This window comes from Natrix helvetica (assembly GCF_964273705.1).
Source record: "Natrix helvetica genome assembly, chromosome: Z".
Classification (NCBI taxonomy): Eukaryota; Metazoa; Chordata; class Lepidosauria; order Squamata; family Natricidae; genus Natrix; species Natrix helvetica.
In genome coordinates this window covers 83555310-83574342 of record NC_138554.1, presented here as the reverse complement: position 1 = coordinate 83574342, position 19033 = coordinate 83555310, and the positions used below count along the sequence as shown (strand labels likewise).

The window sequence follows — 19033 nt, the reverse complement described above, 5'->3', positions numbered from 1 at the left end:
GAATTTGGTTCTTTATTCTTTCCAAAGTGAATACAAACACAAATTGGACAAACACTATGAATAGCATAGAAATATGCGAATCAGAGTTACTCTGTAAGATAGGTAATTTCAATTTTTTGTAATATGGTCCATACTAGTTTATTACTAGAACATAATAAACCTAATTCTGATGGTTATCCAGTCCAAACTGCAGATTTATGATATTTCATAGCACTTGTTTTTGAAAGTACAACATTGGGGATTGCCCAGAAACTAACATACTCTGGAATAAATCCCTAAAGTTTTTGGATTTCTAAAATATAATTGTAGCATTTCCACATTAAATGGGGAATTTCACCTACAGGAAATCATAGCATTGATTCATAAAATCCAAAACATGGGATCAAGGCTTTTGGATTTGGATTTGGATTTATTGGATTTATACGCCGCCCTTCTCCCAAAGTACCCTTACCCTAGAGGGTAGATCAAAGACATCAAGTTGTGACTGATTGCACAGATGCATCTGTTTTTTTCCTAATAAACCTAAAAGAGGAATAGGAACCTTACATCTAGAATGAATTCAGATAAACATTTTGTAGTTGCAGCAGCTTACTGAATTCAATATAAAAATGATGCACATACTGATTCTCCAATGCTTAATTCCCTTTTTATATGTTTTATTGTGAGTTGTAAACGAATCTATGTAGTCAGTGGCAAAATAAATTTCTAAAATATGTTATTTTCTCTATTTTCTCAGATTACCAATGCTATTTTCCCAAATTTTGAATCACCATACATTTTTTTATAATTAAAACTGCTTCCTTACTCACTGTTTAAACATGGCAGTAATGTGTCTCATTTTGCTTGCATTCTGAAATCTTCCAGAAAAGCTTTTAATAGAATCAGAAGGCTGTTGTTGGAAGGGATCACTTAGAAATGCATTTATAAAATAAAATCTCCTCTGGCTTAATATGTTAACTTCGATCAATGGTTTTTTATTTCAGTGAGTATTTTAAATGTAAAAAAGTTACATTTATATATTGCTTTGGAAATTGTTTTTCCCCATCTTTATCCCTCTAATTCTGTAATTATAGCCTTGGAACACAGGAAACTGCCTTAAAATTAAAACATACTCTCTAACTTAGAGAATACATTTGAAACATTAGATACAGTTTCCATAGACGTGCACATCTATTAGTACGTGCAAAGGATTTTTGCTTATTGAAGTTTCCTGAATGTTGACAAGAGAACATAGGGTTGGCTGTATGTGCAAGTTTTAAACTGTATCCATAGATACATTGTTCATTGTCTTCTTCCAATGGATTTTCTGTGTGAAGAAAAGGTGGATGGAGAAATAGGAGATTTAAAAGTTAAAGATGGCATAACCTGAGCCCTTGTACAATTCCATTAAGTAAGTTGTACAATAAAAGTCTTGTGTGGAATCCACACAAGTTATTCTAAGAAATACAAACAGAAATAAGTATACACAAAAATATTAACCTTTAAATTCCGGAATGAGATTTATGTAATCCTAATCAGAAAACTTCTGAGATATAACTAAGGTATCTTAGGGAATTCTAGGTGCAGCAGATTTTAATTTGGCACCTGCTAATCTAAAATATAGTAAAGAGTATATAATTTTTTTCACTAGTTGCAGATAAATATTTTCCAATATTTTTCTGATTGTGATATTCTTTGGTTTCCTAATGGCTGAAGAACATTGTAGAGTCATATATTTTTTCTTTTGAAGGTTTTCTCTATCTACTTTCAGAAGATTCCTTAAATTATTTAGGCTATTATCCATCACGTTATAGCAGTGTTCCATGTGCCTTTAATGAATAAATGTAAACTGTTTTGTCTTCTGCAGGGCATAGAACGGCTTAAAAAAGAGCAGCCAACCTGGGAAAAAACCAATGGCTGGGAAGGGATGAAACTGGCTTTTGGGGGTAATTTTTCACTGCGATGGTTCAGTCCCTTTTCAGACCTGAATTGCAAGAAGGCTCCACCAGCTGGGACTGCAACAGTTGCTCCATCGGAGATGGCTGCGCAAGAAGCCTTTGAACCACTTTATGATCCAATGATGGTTCTGAATATATTAAGTGATTAACATAAAGTATTTTTACAAATGTTTGTTCTTTTAATATTTGTGTACTTGACAGTTCGCTTTAAGGTACCACTACTAAGCAAAAATAATGCAACTATTTTCCTACACATTTAACTGGTGATGGGTTAATTATATTTCAAGAATTGTACATTACAAAAAAAATACCGATAATCTATCATCTTGATGGGGCAGCTTCTAAAAATGTGCAGTAAGAATGCTGTTTAGGAGAAAAGTGCCAAAGTTGGTTTAAACAGATATGAGGAGTATTTTTTCTCAAGGTTTGATGACTGGCCAAAATCTACGTTCAGGAATATAATTCTGATCCTTAAAATTCCTGCTGAAGTTCAATGTGATCACTTTAAGTGGGCTCTACTAGGAGATATTTATGTGCTCTAAATTACTGTTTGTACCACAAATGATCATTCTATTGCAAGCAGAATTACAAAAATTATACATAATATCTACTTTTCAGCTAACTGATATTGATCACCTCAGAAAAGTTTGGGATGGGCAACTATAAGACCTAGTTGGGCAACTGTAGACAAAAGCGAAATTATGTTATCAGTCTTTCATTGTTTTGAAAGTGGTCATTAGATTGTTTATTTACAAATGTCCAAATGGTCTAATTTTAGCAGCTGTGTAATTTGTTCATGCAATCCTTAAAATTCCACATCTGAAGCATTACTAATTATAAACAGGGATTCTCTTCTACTGTACATAATGGAAGCTCATGCATAAGTCCCTGAAGTGTGCGCTTGTATATGATTGAAAAAGAGGACATAGATATTTCCAGCACTTAGTTGTCTTACTGCAACTCCAAATTTGGTTGATGATGAGGCAAGCCCATGAGTGAATTCTCTGTACAGCCTAAAAACAGACCAATTAACATTAGTGTTATAAATAAAAGTGCCATGGACAGGGTTGTTGGAGATATTTCAAGACTGATTTTAGCTGTAGAAACAATAGTGCAGCAAAACACTGTTGTGATTTGGCAATGAGGATTATCTCTGGGAAGGGTGACCAATGAATCCTGCTTTAAGAGAAGATTATATTAATTAGGAATATGAAGGCCAATCCCTAATGGGCTCAATATTTTATTTCAATATTTGGTGCTCTTTTATAGTCTATATTATTTTATAATCTATCACAGAAACCTGCCTTTTGCTGCTTCTCACTTGAGATTGCATTTGTGAGCTCTCTTAGTTGGCAGAAATGTGACCATGGCTTTGCTATATTTGTACATTTCTATATGTCCCAAAGTGTTTTTCCAACTGGACTTTCTTGGTTTGTTTATTTAAAAAAAAACATTTTGCTTCTCATCCAAGAAGCTTCTTCAATTCTGACTGGACGATGGCAAATGGAAGGATTTATATTCTTTGCCAGTATTTGGTCGTTCCTTCCCTTCTGCCCCATTCAGTCAGAACTGAAGAAACTTCTTGAATGAGAAGCGAAATGTTTTCAAGGAAAAAAACCAAGGAATCCAGTTTTCTAAAGGTTTTCTTTTAGAAAAGCACCTTTTGGGAAAACCATGACCTGGATGATTTGAGAATCTCTACAGACATTCATTTTTACATGTTAATCAGATTCTGTTTGTTTTCAGACTCTTTGTATCTCATAGAAAAAAAAAGAGAGAAATGGCATTAAAAAGTTAGGGAAGATACATTCTGAGGTTTTACTGGAATAATTTTAAAAAACTCTTCTACATTAAATAAGTGCCTTATTTGGGTCCACTCTGATTCATAATGCTTTATGTTGACAACTGAGACCAAATGTTTTTATACTATATTAAAATTAATCTGCTATTAACTGAAGATTTTTGTTTGGCTTTTTTCCTTAAGTGAATGTTGGCATTATGCTTTTGGATCCTAAGAAGATCCTCAGGTTAAATAACCACTTCATCTGGTTTCTAGTACAGGTAATCTCCGGGTCATGAGCGTTCCCTTAGTGAACATTCAAAGTTATGTGATGAGCGCCCCGTAGTGTTTGTGAAAAAGTCCCCAAACTACGAATATACCACTGCAGTTGTTTGCCCTTACTAATGAACAATGCAGAAGCTCTGCAATATTCGCCCTGCCAATCCCCCACTCCAGGTCTTCATCGGCACTAGGCCTAAGAATACTGTATTTGCCTTGCAAAGATCTAGAGATCCTTTTCTTTCTTGACCTGTTTTGGTGCTTCAGGCTTTTGGTGAGTGCGCAGAGAATGGAGCCCTAATGTACTGCAGGTTCACACGAGATCAGTAGTGCTATTCTTTTTTGTTTTGTTTTATGCATTTTTTTCTTCTTTAAAATACATAAATGCTTAATAAACAATGTATTGTCTGGATCAATTTGCTTATACAAACTATTAATAAAATACTGGTAAAAGTAATAATAACCATAATAATATTTGCTTATATATAATAAAATTTGTACATCATTTATACAGTAATCTTTCATCCCCTTAAGTTCTGCCTCTTTAATCATTGATAAAACATATCCTATGTATAAAAATATTCTGTTTCTTCCTTATCTTTTATTGTTGTCAATCTATCCATCTCTGCAGTCTAATATTTTTGTAATTATACTTTCATCTGTAGGTGTATCCTCATTTTTCCAATAATGTGCAAATACAATTCTCGCTGCTGTCAGCACATGTATTATTAAATATGTAATCCCTTTATTATAATTTTCTGATAATATAACTAACAAGAATATTTCTGGTTTTAAATCTATGTGTTGCTTTATCATTTTCTCTAACCATATACCGTATTTTTCGGAGTATAAGATGCACCGGAGTATAAGACGCACCAAGGTTTTGAAGAGGCAATTTTTTAAAAAAAGTGGGTAGGTAGATAGAGAGATAGACAGTGAGAGAAAGAGAGAGAAATGCAGTAGGTAGGTAGGGAGAGAGAGAGAGTAGTTAGATAGGTAGATAAAGGGATAGAGAGATAGAGAGAGGGTAGTTACTGTGTTTCCCTGAAAATATGACAGGGTCTTATTTTCTTTTTATTTACAAAATATGCCTTGGGCTTATTATAGGGGAGGGCTTATTGTTTTGGGGTTGCCAGGCAACTGCTCCCTTGCGAACTGGCTCCTGAAGAGCCGGGCACAGCCTCAGGGGCGAAGCAACCCTGAGGTGACCAAGCTCACGAGCAACCGCCCGGCTAACCCCCTCTCCAGCCGGGCAGAGTGCCATTCACTGACCTAGGGGGTATCACTAAGGCGCCAAGCCACGTGGCGCTCTGCCCACTCCCGAGCTCCAATGAGCTTGGCACATTAAGGATACCCGCTAGGTCAATGCATGGAGCTCTGCCTGTTCCACCTCCAGTAGGCATGCCTCCGAGCCTCAACATGTCCGGTCCCAGCTCTCCCTGCAGCCGCCGCCATGCTCCGAACATAACGTCTTCTCCGGTTCCAAACTCCAAAACTTGGCTGCTGAGTCTTCCAGCAACGGTCACTCTAGAAATGCACTCTATAGTTGTGGGCTGGCTGCTGGAAGAGTCTTCCGGACAGAGAGTCTTCCAGCAGCCAGCCCACAACCATACAGCACACGCTGCTGGAAGACTCGGCAGCCAGGTTTTGGAGTTTGGAATTGGAGAAGACGTTATGCTCGGAGCGCGGCGGCGGCTGCAGGGAGAGCTGGGACCGGACATGTTGAGGCTAGGAGGCATGCCTACTGGAGGTGGAAGAGGCAGAGCTCCATGCATTGACCTAGCGGGTATCCTTAATGTGCCAATCCATGGGAGCTCGGGAGTGGGCAGAGCACCACGTGGCTTGGCGCCTTAGTGATACCCCCTAGGTCAGTGAATGACGCTCTGCCCGGTTGGAGAGGGGGTTTGCCAGGCGGTTGCTCATGAGCTTGGTCACCTCATGGCTGCTTTGCCCCTAAGGCTGTGCCCGGCTCTTCGGGAGCCAGTTCACAAGGGAGCAGCCGGCCGGCAACTCCCCACTCTGGCCAGGCAGAACCCCACGCCCCAACCTAGCGTATTCCGAAGGCGCCAAGCCATGTGAGCGCCTTTCTCCCCCCCCCCCCCCGGCTCCTGCAGCTTGGTGCCTTCAGGATACCGCTATGTCGGTGAGCGGTGCTCTGCCTGGCCGGAGGTGGGGGGGTTGTCCAGGGGCTTTATTTTTGGGGGTGGGCTTATATTTTTGCCCATGTGACAAATGTGGCAAGGCTTTAGTTTCAGGACAGGTCGTATTTTCAGGGAAACATAGGTAGGTAGGTAGGTAGAGGGATAGAGAAAGAGAAATAGAGAAATACAGTAGATAGGTAGGTGTTTCTGCTGGCACAGCATTTGAGCAATGTAATTCTCATCGATCAGTTAAAGAGCTTTCCCAAAGGCGGAAAAAAGTTTTTCCACTCTGCAAACCTCCCAACAATGGCCCGTTTTTAACAAAAAGGGGCTGTTTTTTTCCAAAAAAGGCATGAATAGCCTTGGGGGGGGGGCTTGCAGAGTGCTCATGAAGGGGCATGGGGGGGGGGGGCGAAAATGAGCAAAAAAACTGCATTCAGCCTCATGGAGGTTTATAGAGTGCTGCTGGGGGCTGGGGGAGCAGCAAAAAATGGCCCGTTCTTTTCTCATTTCTGCCCTCCCCAGCCCCCAGGAGCTCTCTGAAAGCCTCCATAAGGGTATGCACAGCCATTTTGGTGAAGGGGCGGGGCCTCAGGAGGCAAAAAATGCTGTATTCAGTGTATAAGACACACCCAGATTTTCAGCCTCTTTTTTGAGGAGAAAAGGTGCGTCTTATACTCCGAAAAATACGGTATGTATTTTTTGCCTTTGGACAAGTCCACCACATGTGAAAATAAGGACCAGGTATCTGATTAGATTTCCAATATTTTGCAGACATATTTTTAAATAACTTTGCTAGTCTTGCCGCTGGCAAAAGCCACGTTTGGAACATTTTATACAGGTTTTTCTTATAAGTGGTTGTCATTGTCAATTTGTAATTTCTATCCCAGAGTTTTTCCCACTTATCTAATTCTATGGTATAGCCCAAAAAATTTGCCCAAACTATCATAGTTTATTTCACTTGTTCATCTTCCATTTTAATACTTAACAAATAACTATATATTTTCTTTATTAATTTTTTGTATGTCCTTAAGAATATCTGATCAAGTGCTGTTGGCTCTTTAAAAATCCATATGTCTTTGCATTTTTCACATATCTTGATTGTATTTATAAGTATGGCCACCATGCTAAATCTACCCCTTGATTTTGCCATTTCTGCGGTGTTTTAAGTTCCCCATCTTCATTTAAAATGTCTTTATATGTTACAATTCTTTCCAAGTAATGTCATTTGGATGTATCAGTGCTTCCATTGTAGAAAGCCAGACTGGTATTTTACTATAATTTTTTGTTTTAATTTTGCCCCATACTAAGAATAGTGCATTTTTTACATTATGTCTTTGGAAATATCTATGTATTTTATTCTTGCCATATCACAAAAATGTGTGCCACCCCGGTTGGAGATCATGTCCCTCCAATAGTAATAGTCTTCTATGTGTCAAGTTTACCTACTCTTTCACCCAGGTAAGTACAGATGCCTGATAGTAAAGCTCTCAATCTGACAACCCCAAAACCCTGATGTTTTTAGATTAATCTGAAGGTTTATTTTAGCCAGCTCATTTTTATGTTTGTCTGTAAGATTTTTAACTATTATTTTAGGTTTTTTAAAATTTATTTTCAATCCTGTAACTCCATATTCTTCTATTTTCTTATTAGTTTGGGGCCAGTTTCTAGTGGTTCTTCTAAGATAAATACCAAGTCATCAGCAAATGCTTGTAATTTGTATTTTTCTTTTTTGATTTCCATTCCTTTTATTTCTAAATCTTGTCTAACATTTTTGTTTAGCACTTCCAATGTTAATATAAATAGTAATGGGATAATGGACATCCTTGTCTTGTACCCTTTCTTATATTGAAATTCTCCCTCAAATCCCCATTCACAATCACTTTTGCTGTTTGGAATATATTATCTGTGTTTTATCATTCTTTTATCTTTTAATTGCTTCTATCAATTCCATCATTGTTATTTTTTCATTTAACCTAGTTTTCACCATTTCAGACACCTTTGGTAATTCCGCTTTCCCCAGATATTGCAATATTTTTTCCTCTGAAACTTTATCTTGGTCATATAATTTTTTTATAAAACTTCTGAGTTATTTTCTTTTTACTCTCATTTTGATACTGTAAATTTCTCTTCTCATCTTGCAATTTGCTTATCAGTTTCTCCTCTTTCTCCTTTTTCAGTTTATAAGCTAGCCATCTTCCCAGTTTATCAGCATTTTAAAAAAATTGTTTTGCTCTTTTAATTTGTTTTCTCAATTCTTCTTTATCCATTAAATTTAATTTGTGTTTTATTATTTCCATTTGGGTTTTTAAATTTCTTTTCTACTGTTCTTTTTGCAAAACAGATTCAAGTCTTTTATAATCTTGTTCTACTATCTGTTGATATTGTTTCTTCTTATTTTTTCTCGCTGTGTACGTTATAGCTAACCCCCTAACACCATGATGGTGAACCTATGGCACGCGTGCACGGGCGACCCTTGTTTTGGTTCTAGCAGACCTCCCTGTGAAGACGGGCTCTCTCCTAATGGGAGAAGTTCAGCACTCAACCTTGACTTGAACTGGGGAGCCGCTCCAGATTTTCATTCCCCAAACAAGTTTGCCCCACTCAAAGGGATGGGGGGTGGCCAAAAAGAGAGCGCCAAAGTCATCCCCCAGCTGAATTATTCCAAGCACTATGAATCACATGTTCCCGTCGAAAGAGATTGGGAGTTCTCCCTCCCATTCCATTGCAGGAGAAGTGACCAGACGGGTGGGCTCTCTCAGCTGCTGCCGAGTGAGCATAACTCTCTAAAAAGCCGGCTTGCCTCTTCTTCGCACCCCGAGGGGGAATCGCCGAGAAAGGGGCCAGGAAGGTGGAGGCGCTTGGCTGCACGCACATTTGCAAGCTGCCTGAAGTTGAATCGGCTGTTTTCTAGAAAGGGGGGATGGGACAACGGCCATAGCTCCTTCATGCCTTTTTCCATCCGACCTTTTCCTTTCCTGGGTGTGCATGTGCCTCCTAAGTGCCTTTGGCTTGAAAAATGGAAGCAGGCGAGATCTCCACCGGCTTCTTTCAAGTGATTTTGGTCATTAAGATGGGCCACGATCACCTTTTCTTGCTCATTTCCTCTGCCTTAAAGGGCGACGTGGATGTGTACGTGTGTGTGGACTCATGCATGAATGCAGTTACTTGAGCTCGGCAGTAATAGCGCACAGGGTGCACAACTTTCCAGAAAAAAACCCTCCTCCTCCTTGCTCTTCTCTTCACCTGCATCGCCAGATGGCCGGCTCAACTTCAGGCAGCTTGCAAATGTGCCTGCAGCCAAGCGCCGCCACCTTCCTGGCCCCTTTCTCGGCGATTCCCCCTCGGGGGTGCGAAGAAGAGGCAAGCCGGCTTTTTAGAGAGTTAGCCTCACCCGGCAGGGGCTGAGAGAGCCCGTCCATCTGGCTATCTCTCCTGCAATGGAATGGGAAGCTGCCTGAAGTTGAGCCGGCCATCTGGCGGTGCAGGTCCATGGAAGAACAAGAAGGAGCAGCGGGAGGGGCAGCTGGCCGCCCAGCAGCAAATGCTGCCTTGCTCCCTTGAGCGCCTGAGCCAGCCAGTCACTCTTGACTTTCCCCCTGCCACTGCAACTTCCCTTCTGGGGCAGCAGAGCTGTGCAGGAGGAATGCTGGAGAGAGAAGAGCAAGGATTAGGAATCCTTGTGCGCATCGCCGCCACCTCTTCTTTACCACCCCCCTCCCTCTGCCTAATTTGGATTGAGTCTGAAGTGGTTTCTGGAGGGGGGAGGGAGAAGCGAGGCCCCAGAATAGCAGCAGCAGCAGCAATAGCTGCAGACGGAAGGGCTGCTTGGGTACACGGGGAGGCAGGAAGGGAGGCAGACATGACCGGTCGGCTCCTCCTCCTCCTGCCAGCCTCACTCTGGGCAGCGTCCAGCATGGGAAATTTAAGGGATTTTCAGGGCTTAATTTGCAAACTAGGGTGCATGGTGTGGTACTGTGCGTGTGGTGAGGACACAGTCGAGCTCGGCTCAAGCTGCTCTGAGATTGCAAGCCACCGTGCCGATACTTGGGATGTTGCTTTTTTCACTGGCCCTGCAGGGCAAGCCAGCTTGCGGTCTCCAAGAGGGGCGGGCTGCATGGGCAGAGCGGAGCATTTCTGTAAGGGCGGCATGCCCGCAGCAGTCCTGCCAGCTGGCATGGCTGGCTGGACGGACGCTGCCTGGAGTGTGAGGGTGCCAGGAGGAGGAGCTGCTGCCGCCTCTGCAAAAGCAGGCCATTTGTGCCGGCAAAGGTTGAACCAAAACAGGGGAGGGGGGAGGAAGCATGTGCGGTAGGTGTGCGCATGTGCATGGGGAAAGATTCATGGGGGGTCCGCGCATGCGCAGAGGCCACACATTGCATTATGGGTGCTGGCACGAGGGAGTGTTGATGTGCGCGTGCGTGCATACTTTTGGCATGCAACAAGAAAAAGGTTAGCCATCGCTGCCCTAACATATGCTTTTGCTGTGTCCCATACGTTTTGTAATGAGGTTTCTTCTTTTCCCTTGAAGAAAAATTCCTTTTCTTTTTCTATTGCTTTAATATTCTTTATCTTTTAATATTGATTGATTCAGCATCCAGCTTTTTTTCTTTTATCCGTTCCAACTCACTTTTATTGGATTATGATCAGCCCATATTTTTTTTTCTTTCTCTTGCACATTTGTGCTAAGTTCTGGGGACATCCATATCATATCAATTCTGGACCATGATTGGTGTCTAGCTGAATAAAATGTGTACTGATTTTTCTATGGATTTATTTCTCTCCATGTATCCTGTATACCTGTTTCTTCTGCCATTTTAAAAAAGGCCCCAGGAAGAGTCCTTACTTTTTTACCTACTTTGCTAATTTATGTCAAGTTTTATATCTACAATTGCATTAAAATCTCCTATCATGTATATATTCTCATCTTGTGTAATTTTTTATAAAATTCTTCTTGTTTATTGCTTTGTGCATAAATTACCATCAGAAGTATCTTTTTTTTTGGTTTATTGCTAACTCCATCATCAAATTTTTCCCTTTTTCATCTGTATAGATTTATTTAGCATTTATTGTTTCCTTGATACATAAAACCATCCCTCTTTTCTTTATTTTGCTAATGAAAATATAAATTCCCAATCTTGGGATATTCCAATAGTTGACTATTTTGGGTTTTAATATAAATATATTATTGGAGGCAAACTATATCTAATTTTAATTTTTGTAGGCATGTAAAAAATGTCCTTTTCATAGGAGAATTCAATCCATTTATTTTGAGTGACAACATCTTAGTTTCAACGTCCATTCCTGTCATTTGTATATAGATCTTGCTCTCCTAGTTTTTCTTATTTCTCTCTACTCTTTTGCTCTTGCTCCTTGTTCTGTTTGCTCTATTTCACGCTATTGCTCTCTTGTGTTTTCATAATGCTTTATGCCTCTTTTCTCTGCAAATGGAGCCTGGACAAGATCTGCAGCAATAGGCAAATTACAAATGGAATGAAGGCTTGAAACATTGAAGCGTTCCCTCTGTTTGCAAAGCCTTTTGCCATCTTTGCAAAAATCCTTTGCAGCTGAAAATGGAGCTCCACAGTTCTGTTTTGGTGTTCACAGGCTTTGCCTGGCACTTTGTAGCCTGAAACGGAGCTCTGGAGGGGGGATGCACCCCTCTTAAGCTGTGTTTTGGCATGCGCAGGCCTCATCTGGAACTTTGCTGTGTAAAATTGAGCTTCAGAGAGGTGGTGCCACCCCTCCAGAGCGCTTGTTGGCATATGTAGGTCTCATCCGGTGCTTTGCAGCCCAAAATGGAGCTTTGGAGGGGTGCAGGTGCCCCTTGGGAGCTTCATTTTAGGCTGCAAAGTGCCAGACACGTGCGCATACCAAAACCAAGCTCTGGAGGGGCACGCACAGCTAAAAAGCTGGAGGAGACAGCTTGCTATATATTTGCATAGTAAGTGACACAGCGTGGCAGGTTGCATGGGGGGGAAGCAATTGTGGAGGCCATGAGATATTTCAGTGGATTGGGAAAGCCTTGGGTGGTCTTAAGCAGGTGCCCTGTTCCATCACTACCCCCCCCCTATCCTTCCCCACCCTGAAATACCTTATATGCTCTTAACAAACCGTATATTCGACTAGTGAATGTGTGGCCGAAAGGAGGGAGTAATCATGTTCAAGGTATGAGATTCACTCTCATGAATCCTAGGGTTATGAATGTAATGGGCAGGCTCCATTACATTCATAACTCGAAAACTACCTGTAAATACATTACCAGGTATATGGCTGATTACTGCCAGTTACTCCACTGAAGCCAGCTTGCCTTAAAGCTCTGCATTAAATATATATGTATTTGCACAAGCAGAATCTTGTTCTTATAACCTAGAAGTAAGGTCTGTTTTGTTTTTAAATTCACACCTTAACATGACATTATGTAACCCGTTAGCCTGTATCTTAATGTTCAAAACAACTTTGTGTTTTAACAAGACATGCAGTTGTTCTGGATGCTAAGTATGCCAAAAAAGTGCTATAATTCAAATGATTGGGACTATTAACAGTGGGCTGGGATTTAGCATGTGGAAAAAACATATATAATGTATTTTCATGAATAGTTGTAGGCTGCACTTTGGCTTATCCTATAGGGAAATCCTATCCATTTCCCTGTGGATTCAAGCGATCGGGCAGGATCCTTTTTAGTAGCAGGGGGGAGGGGGGAACAGAGCAGCCAGCATGAGTGAAAGAAGCCTCTTTTCTTGCCGCTTGTCTTTCCCCCGTTCCGGCAGCTCTCTCCTCATTTCTGATTTGCATTGGGCTGTTTTTCGCCCTTTGGAGGCTTCAGGGAATCCTCCGGAGATTAAAAAAAACTATCGAAAATCAGCTGGCCAGCGGGTGCATGCGCACTGGAGCTGACAGGGCAATGCCTCGCGTGCCCTCAGAAATGGCTCCGCGTGCTGCCTGTGGAACGCGTGCCATAGGTTCGCCATCATGGTCCTATACAATAGTAGGCATTTACAAATATTTGTGTATTATTTTTTGCTCTTTTCTCTTATTTTTTGTATTCCAGGTTAATGGTATTTATTAAAGGATTGTGTTTTTCATCCCATACTTGTCTGCTTATTGTTTAGTGCTTGCAGTCCTTTTAAAATGATCTTTCTGTAAGATTATTTTAGAACTGAATTACTATCTAAACCTGTCTTCTCCCTTCACATAATCTTATGCCATAAAAACCAACATAGATATTCAATCATCTATTGCAGAGAATATTGCATTATCAATATTCCAAATTGGTAATAATTTAAGAGACATAAATTGAGCAAAATCCACTAAGGCATGCAAGTCAATACTTTATTTTTAAATGTTATTGATTTATTTATGTTTGTTTAGGTTTAAAAACCTGTCAACTGTATAAGGCACTGGATCCAAATAGACAGGATAAAAATTATGTGTATATTTCAGATTTCCGAACACACTTGTGTCACCTTTGATTTCTGATAAAAAATAGATAATGAAATTTGCCAAGTAACTGAGAGGCCTGTGTCAGATCTTAGTTATACTTCAAATTAAGTCTGAAGCTTCTCAGAAATGGTTATAGTGATTGCCATAATGCTAATACAATTCAGTTTTAATATTTTTGAATTCTAAGCTGAATATTTTGAAAACAAATGGAGAAAAGGAAAAAATCAACTTTCTTCTGCGTATTTAAACCCATTATTATTTTCACTAGAAACTGCCTTCCTAGAGCTCTGTTCCTATGAAATATACAGGTACCCACTGCCCAGGCTTTCTATATATTTTCAGTAACTTTGGTGGTAACTCAGGGTTCAGATTTCTTTAATAAAGGATCTGTTTTAATTCCAATATTCTATATAACACTATTGAATATGTAAATAGAGACTTTTTAAGGTTATTTGGTTATCCTTTTCAAGTTCATTACAAACCAGATTTTTGCTTTACAATTACTGTATTTTTGGAGTATAAGACGCACCTTAATTTGGGGGGAATAAAACAAGAAAAAAAGTTTCTGCCTCTGCCTACCAGCATCCATTGGTATTAATCTGGCTAGCATCCTTGCAGCAAATGGCCTGGTCAGCTTCAGCACGTTATTGCAGCCTGATTCAGCAGGAGCAGCAGATTGGGTAGAATACCCCCAATCAGCTATTCCAGGCTGGGGGATTGCCACAGACCATCACTGCCTCTGTGCCTTGCATTTTTGGGTGGTTCCAGGTGACGGGGATCCTCACTTCCACTTGGATTTTGATAGCAAACTTTTTATCCATTTAAAACAATATTTATCCCAATCATCCAATGCATATTTAAGTGGAGGGGTGTGGTAGGGTATGATTTTCATGGGGGCAGAAGAGGGACTTGGCACCGAAGGCTCCACTCCCGAGACGCCCTGCCTACTTATAACCATAGGCATTTAAAGCCTGGCTTTCTCGCAGCAAGGCCCAAAAGAGGCACAGCACTTCAGTCCTTCTGGACACTGCCATCTCATAAACATTGCCAGGCTTCCCAGCAAGCCCCCTATATCTTTGCTGCTTTGGTTGGAGCCTGATTCCCGAAGTGGCTCTGGGAAATGCAGGGGTTGGGACTCCGTTGGCGAAGCGGGCATTGCGCAGGAGCCATAAGGCAGTTGCTGTGATCTCCACTGCCTGGAACGCCTTTGTTTCAGATCCACCACCTTCCGCACACCCTGTTTAAGATCCACCACCCTCTTCCCTACATATTCATACAACAGGACAGCTTTATCATGACAGCCATTTGAGTGGATGATGAACTGCCTCCGCTTCCGATCGTGCTACACCCGCATGGGAAAGCTGCAGTCGGGCTCCACCAGGTTGAACAGAGCTGCTCGCCCATCGAGGACTCCCCCATACCGTGCCTTTCCCCGCTTTCCCCTTCTGCCGGCTGCTTCGTTTTTGTCTGTGTGTGGTGGGGAAGAATTTGGAGGGAAGCTCGTGGAGGGTGGAAGAGAGCATGGGGGCTATACCCTCCAATATTGATCAAGCAGTCCTTGCATACCAGCTGCCAGGGGACTGATCCATGTGGTTCTCCGGCCAGGAAACTTGGTAATGGGAAGAATATGGGGGGGAACCCCTCTGACCACAAAGCCCGCCATGATTTCCTCCCCAATTACAAAAACTGTGTGGCAGGCACTGTAGACTTATCTCTTTCCTCCTGCCATATCTGGTGCCTGAAACACCTTTGTTTCAGATTCGCTGCCTTCTGCACATACTGTTTTTGCAGTTGGGGAGGGAATCATGGCGCTGCCACTCAAAAAGGCTTTCTTTCTCGATGTCAAAAACCTGGCATGCGGATGGCTGCTTCGGCTCCTGTTGCCAAGTGTGAGCTTCATGGCCGGAGGGGTTTCCCCCCCTATTCTTTCTATTCTTTCTAACTTTGGTTTCCTGGCTGGAGAACCGTATGGATCACTCCTCTGGCAGCTGGCTTGCAAGAGCTACTTGATCAGAATTGGGGGGAATGGACCCCCCATTTCACACACTCTTTTCCTTGCCCAGGCTCCCCTCCGAGCTCTTCCCCACTACACATGGACAAAGCAGCCAGTGGCGGGGTGGGGGGAAAGGCAGAGGTTGGGGGATTTATCTGTGGCGGAGGCAGCTCTGCTCAACCTGGTGCCCGGTGGCAGCGGCTTCCCCATCCAAGTGGAGCATGATCAGGAGCAGACGCAGTTCACCATCCGCTGGAACAGCTGTCATGATAAAGCTGTCCTGTTGTATGAATATGTAGGGAAGAGGGTGGTGGATCTTCAATCAGACATGCGGAAAACAGCGGATATGAAACGAAGGCGTTCCAGGCGGTGGAGATCGCGGAAACTGCCTTATGCTTCCTGCACAATGCCTGCTTCGCCAACCAAGTCCCAACCCCTGTGCTACATTCGGAGTATAAGACGCACCCAGATTTTCACCCTCTTTTTGGGGGGGGAAAGATGAGTTTTATACTCCAAAAAATATGGTTGACCATTCTGCATTCTCTAACTTGAGTGCTACAGCTCTCCCAAGCCAATTTTAAACAAATAATTGCATGTATTAGCATGCATTTTAACATTTAATTCCAAACATGATTTAGTAATTTCCACCACAACAGGAAAGAGTGTTAATACTGAAAACTCTCTTGAATGAATGAACTGCAAATGAGGCTAAAATACTTCTCAATTCCTCCAATCTCTTAGCTAAAAGTGATATGAAATCTAATTGAAGACTGTTACTTGATTTAAAACCTTTTCAAATCTTTATGGAAATAACATGATTTTCTGTCCATACTACTCATTGGTTTTAGTGAGTAAAGAGGATCACTGAGAATTTGAAGAACACACAAGTGTGGGACTCTTCTCAAATTTGAGAATACGTTCCACATAAGGCATAGTATGAAGTTTTTTTAAAAAATTGCACAAACATAAATTTTCCAGTCACACAGTCATTCTGTCTGTCTAATACTGCTTTTACCTACCGTATTTTTTGGTGTATAAGATGCACCTCCCCCCCCCCAAAAAAGTGGGTGAAAATGTCTGTGTGTCTTATAGACCAAATGTTGCTGAAGCTACCCCCATCTGCCTGCCCCCATCCTCTGGCCTCTGCCTCCCAGCAATTTGCCTTCTTGCAGCAAACAGGCTGGTCAGCTTCAGCACAGCCTGATTTAGCACCAGAAGCTGATTGGTGGTTGGATCTGCCTCCCATAATACTGCCTATCATCTCTTCCTGGCTGCGGGGATCGCCGCCGCCCATCGCTGCTGTCGCCATCCATCGGCACCTCCATACACCTCATTTTCTGCCTCCACATTTTGTTTTCAGCCTCCGTGTGCCCCATTCCCACAGACTGTTCCAAGCAGCAGGGACCACCACTGCCTATCCCTCCTACCTGGAATGGGCCAAACGTATGGCGCGCGGATGATAAAATGGGATGTGCGGAGGCTGAAAGTGGGGCATGTCGGTGGCGATAGGTGGTGGTGGTCCCCGCAGCCTGGAACAACTGATTGGCAGTATTCCGAGGGGCATATCCAACCACTAATCAGCTGCACGTGCTAAATCAGGGTGTGCTGAAGCAGACCAGGCTGTTTGTTGCAAGGAGGCAAAGTGCTAGTAGGCAAAGGCATATTTTTTTTTCTTATTTTCCTCCCCAAAAGCTAGGTGTGTCTTATAGTCCAAAATATACGGTATTTTATTAGAACTGTGGCAAAACTGAAAAAAGCCTGCTTCACTACATCCATTTTCTGTAATATTTTATGTATGCATTGTGAAAATGTCTACAATTTACTCTTCCATTTTAGGCATAGACAAATAAATGATTCTGCCCAGATCATCTACACATTCCCAAATTTCCTAGTGAGGACTGATCTCTTGCAAAGACATCAACACATGGATTTTAAAAATTATTACATAGCAAGTAACAAAAGGAATAGTAGAAAAATTGATTGAGAAGACATACTTTTTATTTGATAGGAACTATTAATTCATAACTAGAAGCAGTAGAGAAAGTAAAGTAATACTCTGAATTAATACTCAGTAATACTAGAGTAGTATTAATACTAGAGTAATATTCAGAATTAACTCTGAATTAAAAGACAATTTAATTTTGGTGATAAATACACTTAAAGAACTTTTAGGCACTAATTTGTGCTTCATTGGGAACCATGTTCATAGAATCTACATGTGTAGAAAATAATATTGAAATCTCTGTCAGTTATATTAGTTGTGGAAGTAAACTTGAAGCTAACATATCAAATACCATGATGGCAAACCTAGAACTCTCTCTGCGGGCATGTCAGCCATTGCCCCAGCCCAGCTCTACCACACATGCATGTGCGCCTCCCACTGGCCAGCTGGTCTTTGGGTCTCTGCTGTGCATGTGTGGGGGGTGGGGAGCAGGCAGTCACATGTGCATTGCCTTATGGGTGCGGGGGACGCTGTTGCATAGGGGGCGCTGTTGCACAGGGGCACCATCGGCATGCGACAACAAAAAGGTTAGCCATCACTAACCTAGAATATTCTAAATGAAAGAACAATGTGTATGAAGTTTTGTAACATTGCATATTAGCAATTAGACCTATAGTGAGGAACAATTACAAATTATAAAATGAAAAGAGAAGGCATAAATATGTCTGTAGCCTCACAGAGCTAAAGTAAGACATAAAATTCCTCCTAAATTATTCCAACTCTTGATTTCACATATGACTTTAGTAGTCATAAAATGTCAGAACTCTGCAAACAAAAAAAAACATATTTCAATATCTTATTAAATCTCCATTACATAAAATCAAAATAGTAATCCATTGCTAAAATTCTTTTATCTGTATATAATCTTTTGGCCCACAATTAAGGCTGCAAGCAAAATCTAGAAACTTGAATCATAACATGCATCTCTAGTGCCACCAAGTGATGCTCTTTGAGAATACCATCACTATTCAATGATGGAAATAATCTTTTCCATGCTTATTTCTTTTAGCTGGGTAGAATTCAGTTTGGCCACTATCTTCTTCAGTCCAGTCTTCTTTGGAGCACACACTATTTTGGATTTAAAGATTTTACCAGGTTCTATGTCCCTAAGAGAGAAAAGATAAAATGAATTATATAGGAGCCTTTAGTTTGAAAAATCTGAGGATAGAACTTCTAATTAAAATCTGCATGCAAGAGATAATTTTGCCATAATCTATAAGTGGAATTGTAGCTGAACACCAGTTATTCGGTATATACGTATATCTCCTCCTAAACAGCAGACATGATGTGGCACAAAAGGTCTCCATTATGCTTACTTATACAGTATTCCAGACATTTTCTTAGGTATTTAGAGCAGGAATGTTGCACCCAATGTTCCTATTCTAGCCTCTAAGTCCGTCTTCCTCTTAATTTAATGTTATCCTAAATGACAATTTTAAGAAAAAGGCATAAAGGAGC

At 41.2% G+C, this 19033-nt stretch overlaps 2 protein-coding genes across 5 annotated transcripts in view; one reads left to right on the top strand and one right to left on the bottom strand.

The window, feature by feature from the left end:
• The window catches only part of ZDHHC3 (zDHHC palmitoyltransferase 3), a 103849-nt gene extending 99296 nt beyond the window's left edge, over positions 1 to 4553 (top strand). For 3 of the 4 annotated variants that reach the window (XM_081933365.1, XM_081933364.1, XM_081933366.1), the window contains one exon: positions 1847 to 4552. In XM_081933365.1, the coding sequence (XP_081789491.1) occupies positions 1847 to 2086 (240 nt within the window). In that variant the 3' untranslated portion in view covers positions 2087 to 4552. Of the gene's footprint in view, positions 1 to 1846 lie in introns of all 4 variants that reach the window. The other variant, XM_081933368.1, reaches the window with a different exon arrangement.
• A 13046-nt stretch (positions 4554 to 17599) lies between these two features.
• Positions 17600 to 19033, bottom strand: part of TGM4 (transglutaminase 4) — a 93572-nt gene continuing 92138 nt past the window's right edge. The window contains exon 14 of the mRNA XM_081933363.1: positions 17600 to 18681. Coding sequence (XP_081789489.1) covers positions 18540 to 18681 — 142 coding nt within the window. The 3' untranslated portion in view covers positions 17600 to 18539. The remainder of the gene's footprint in view (positions 18682 to 19033) is intronic.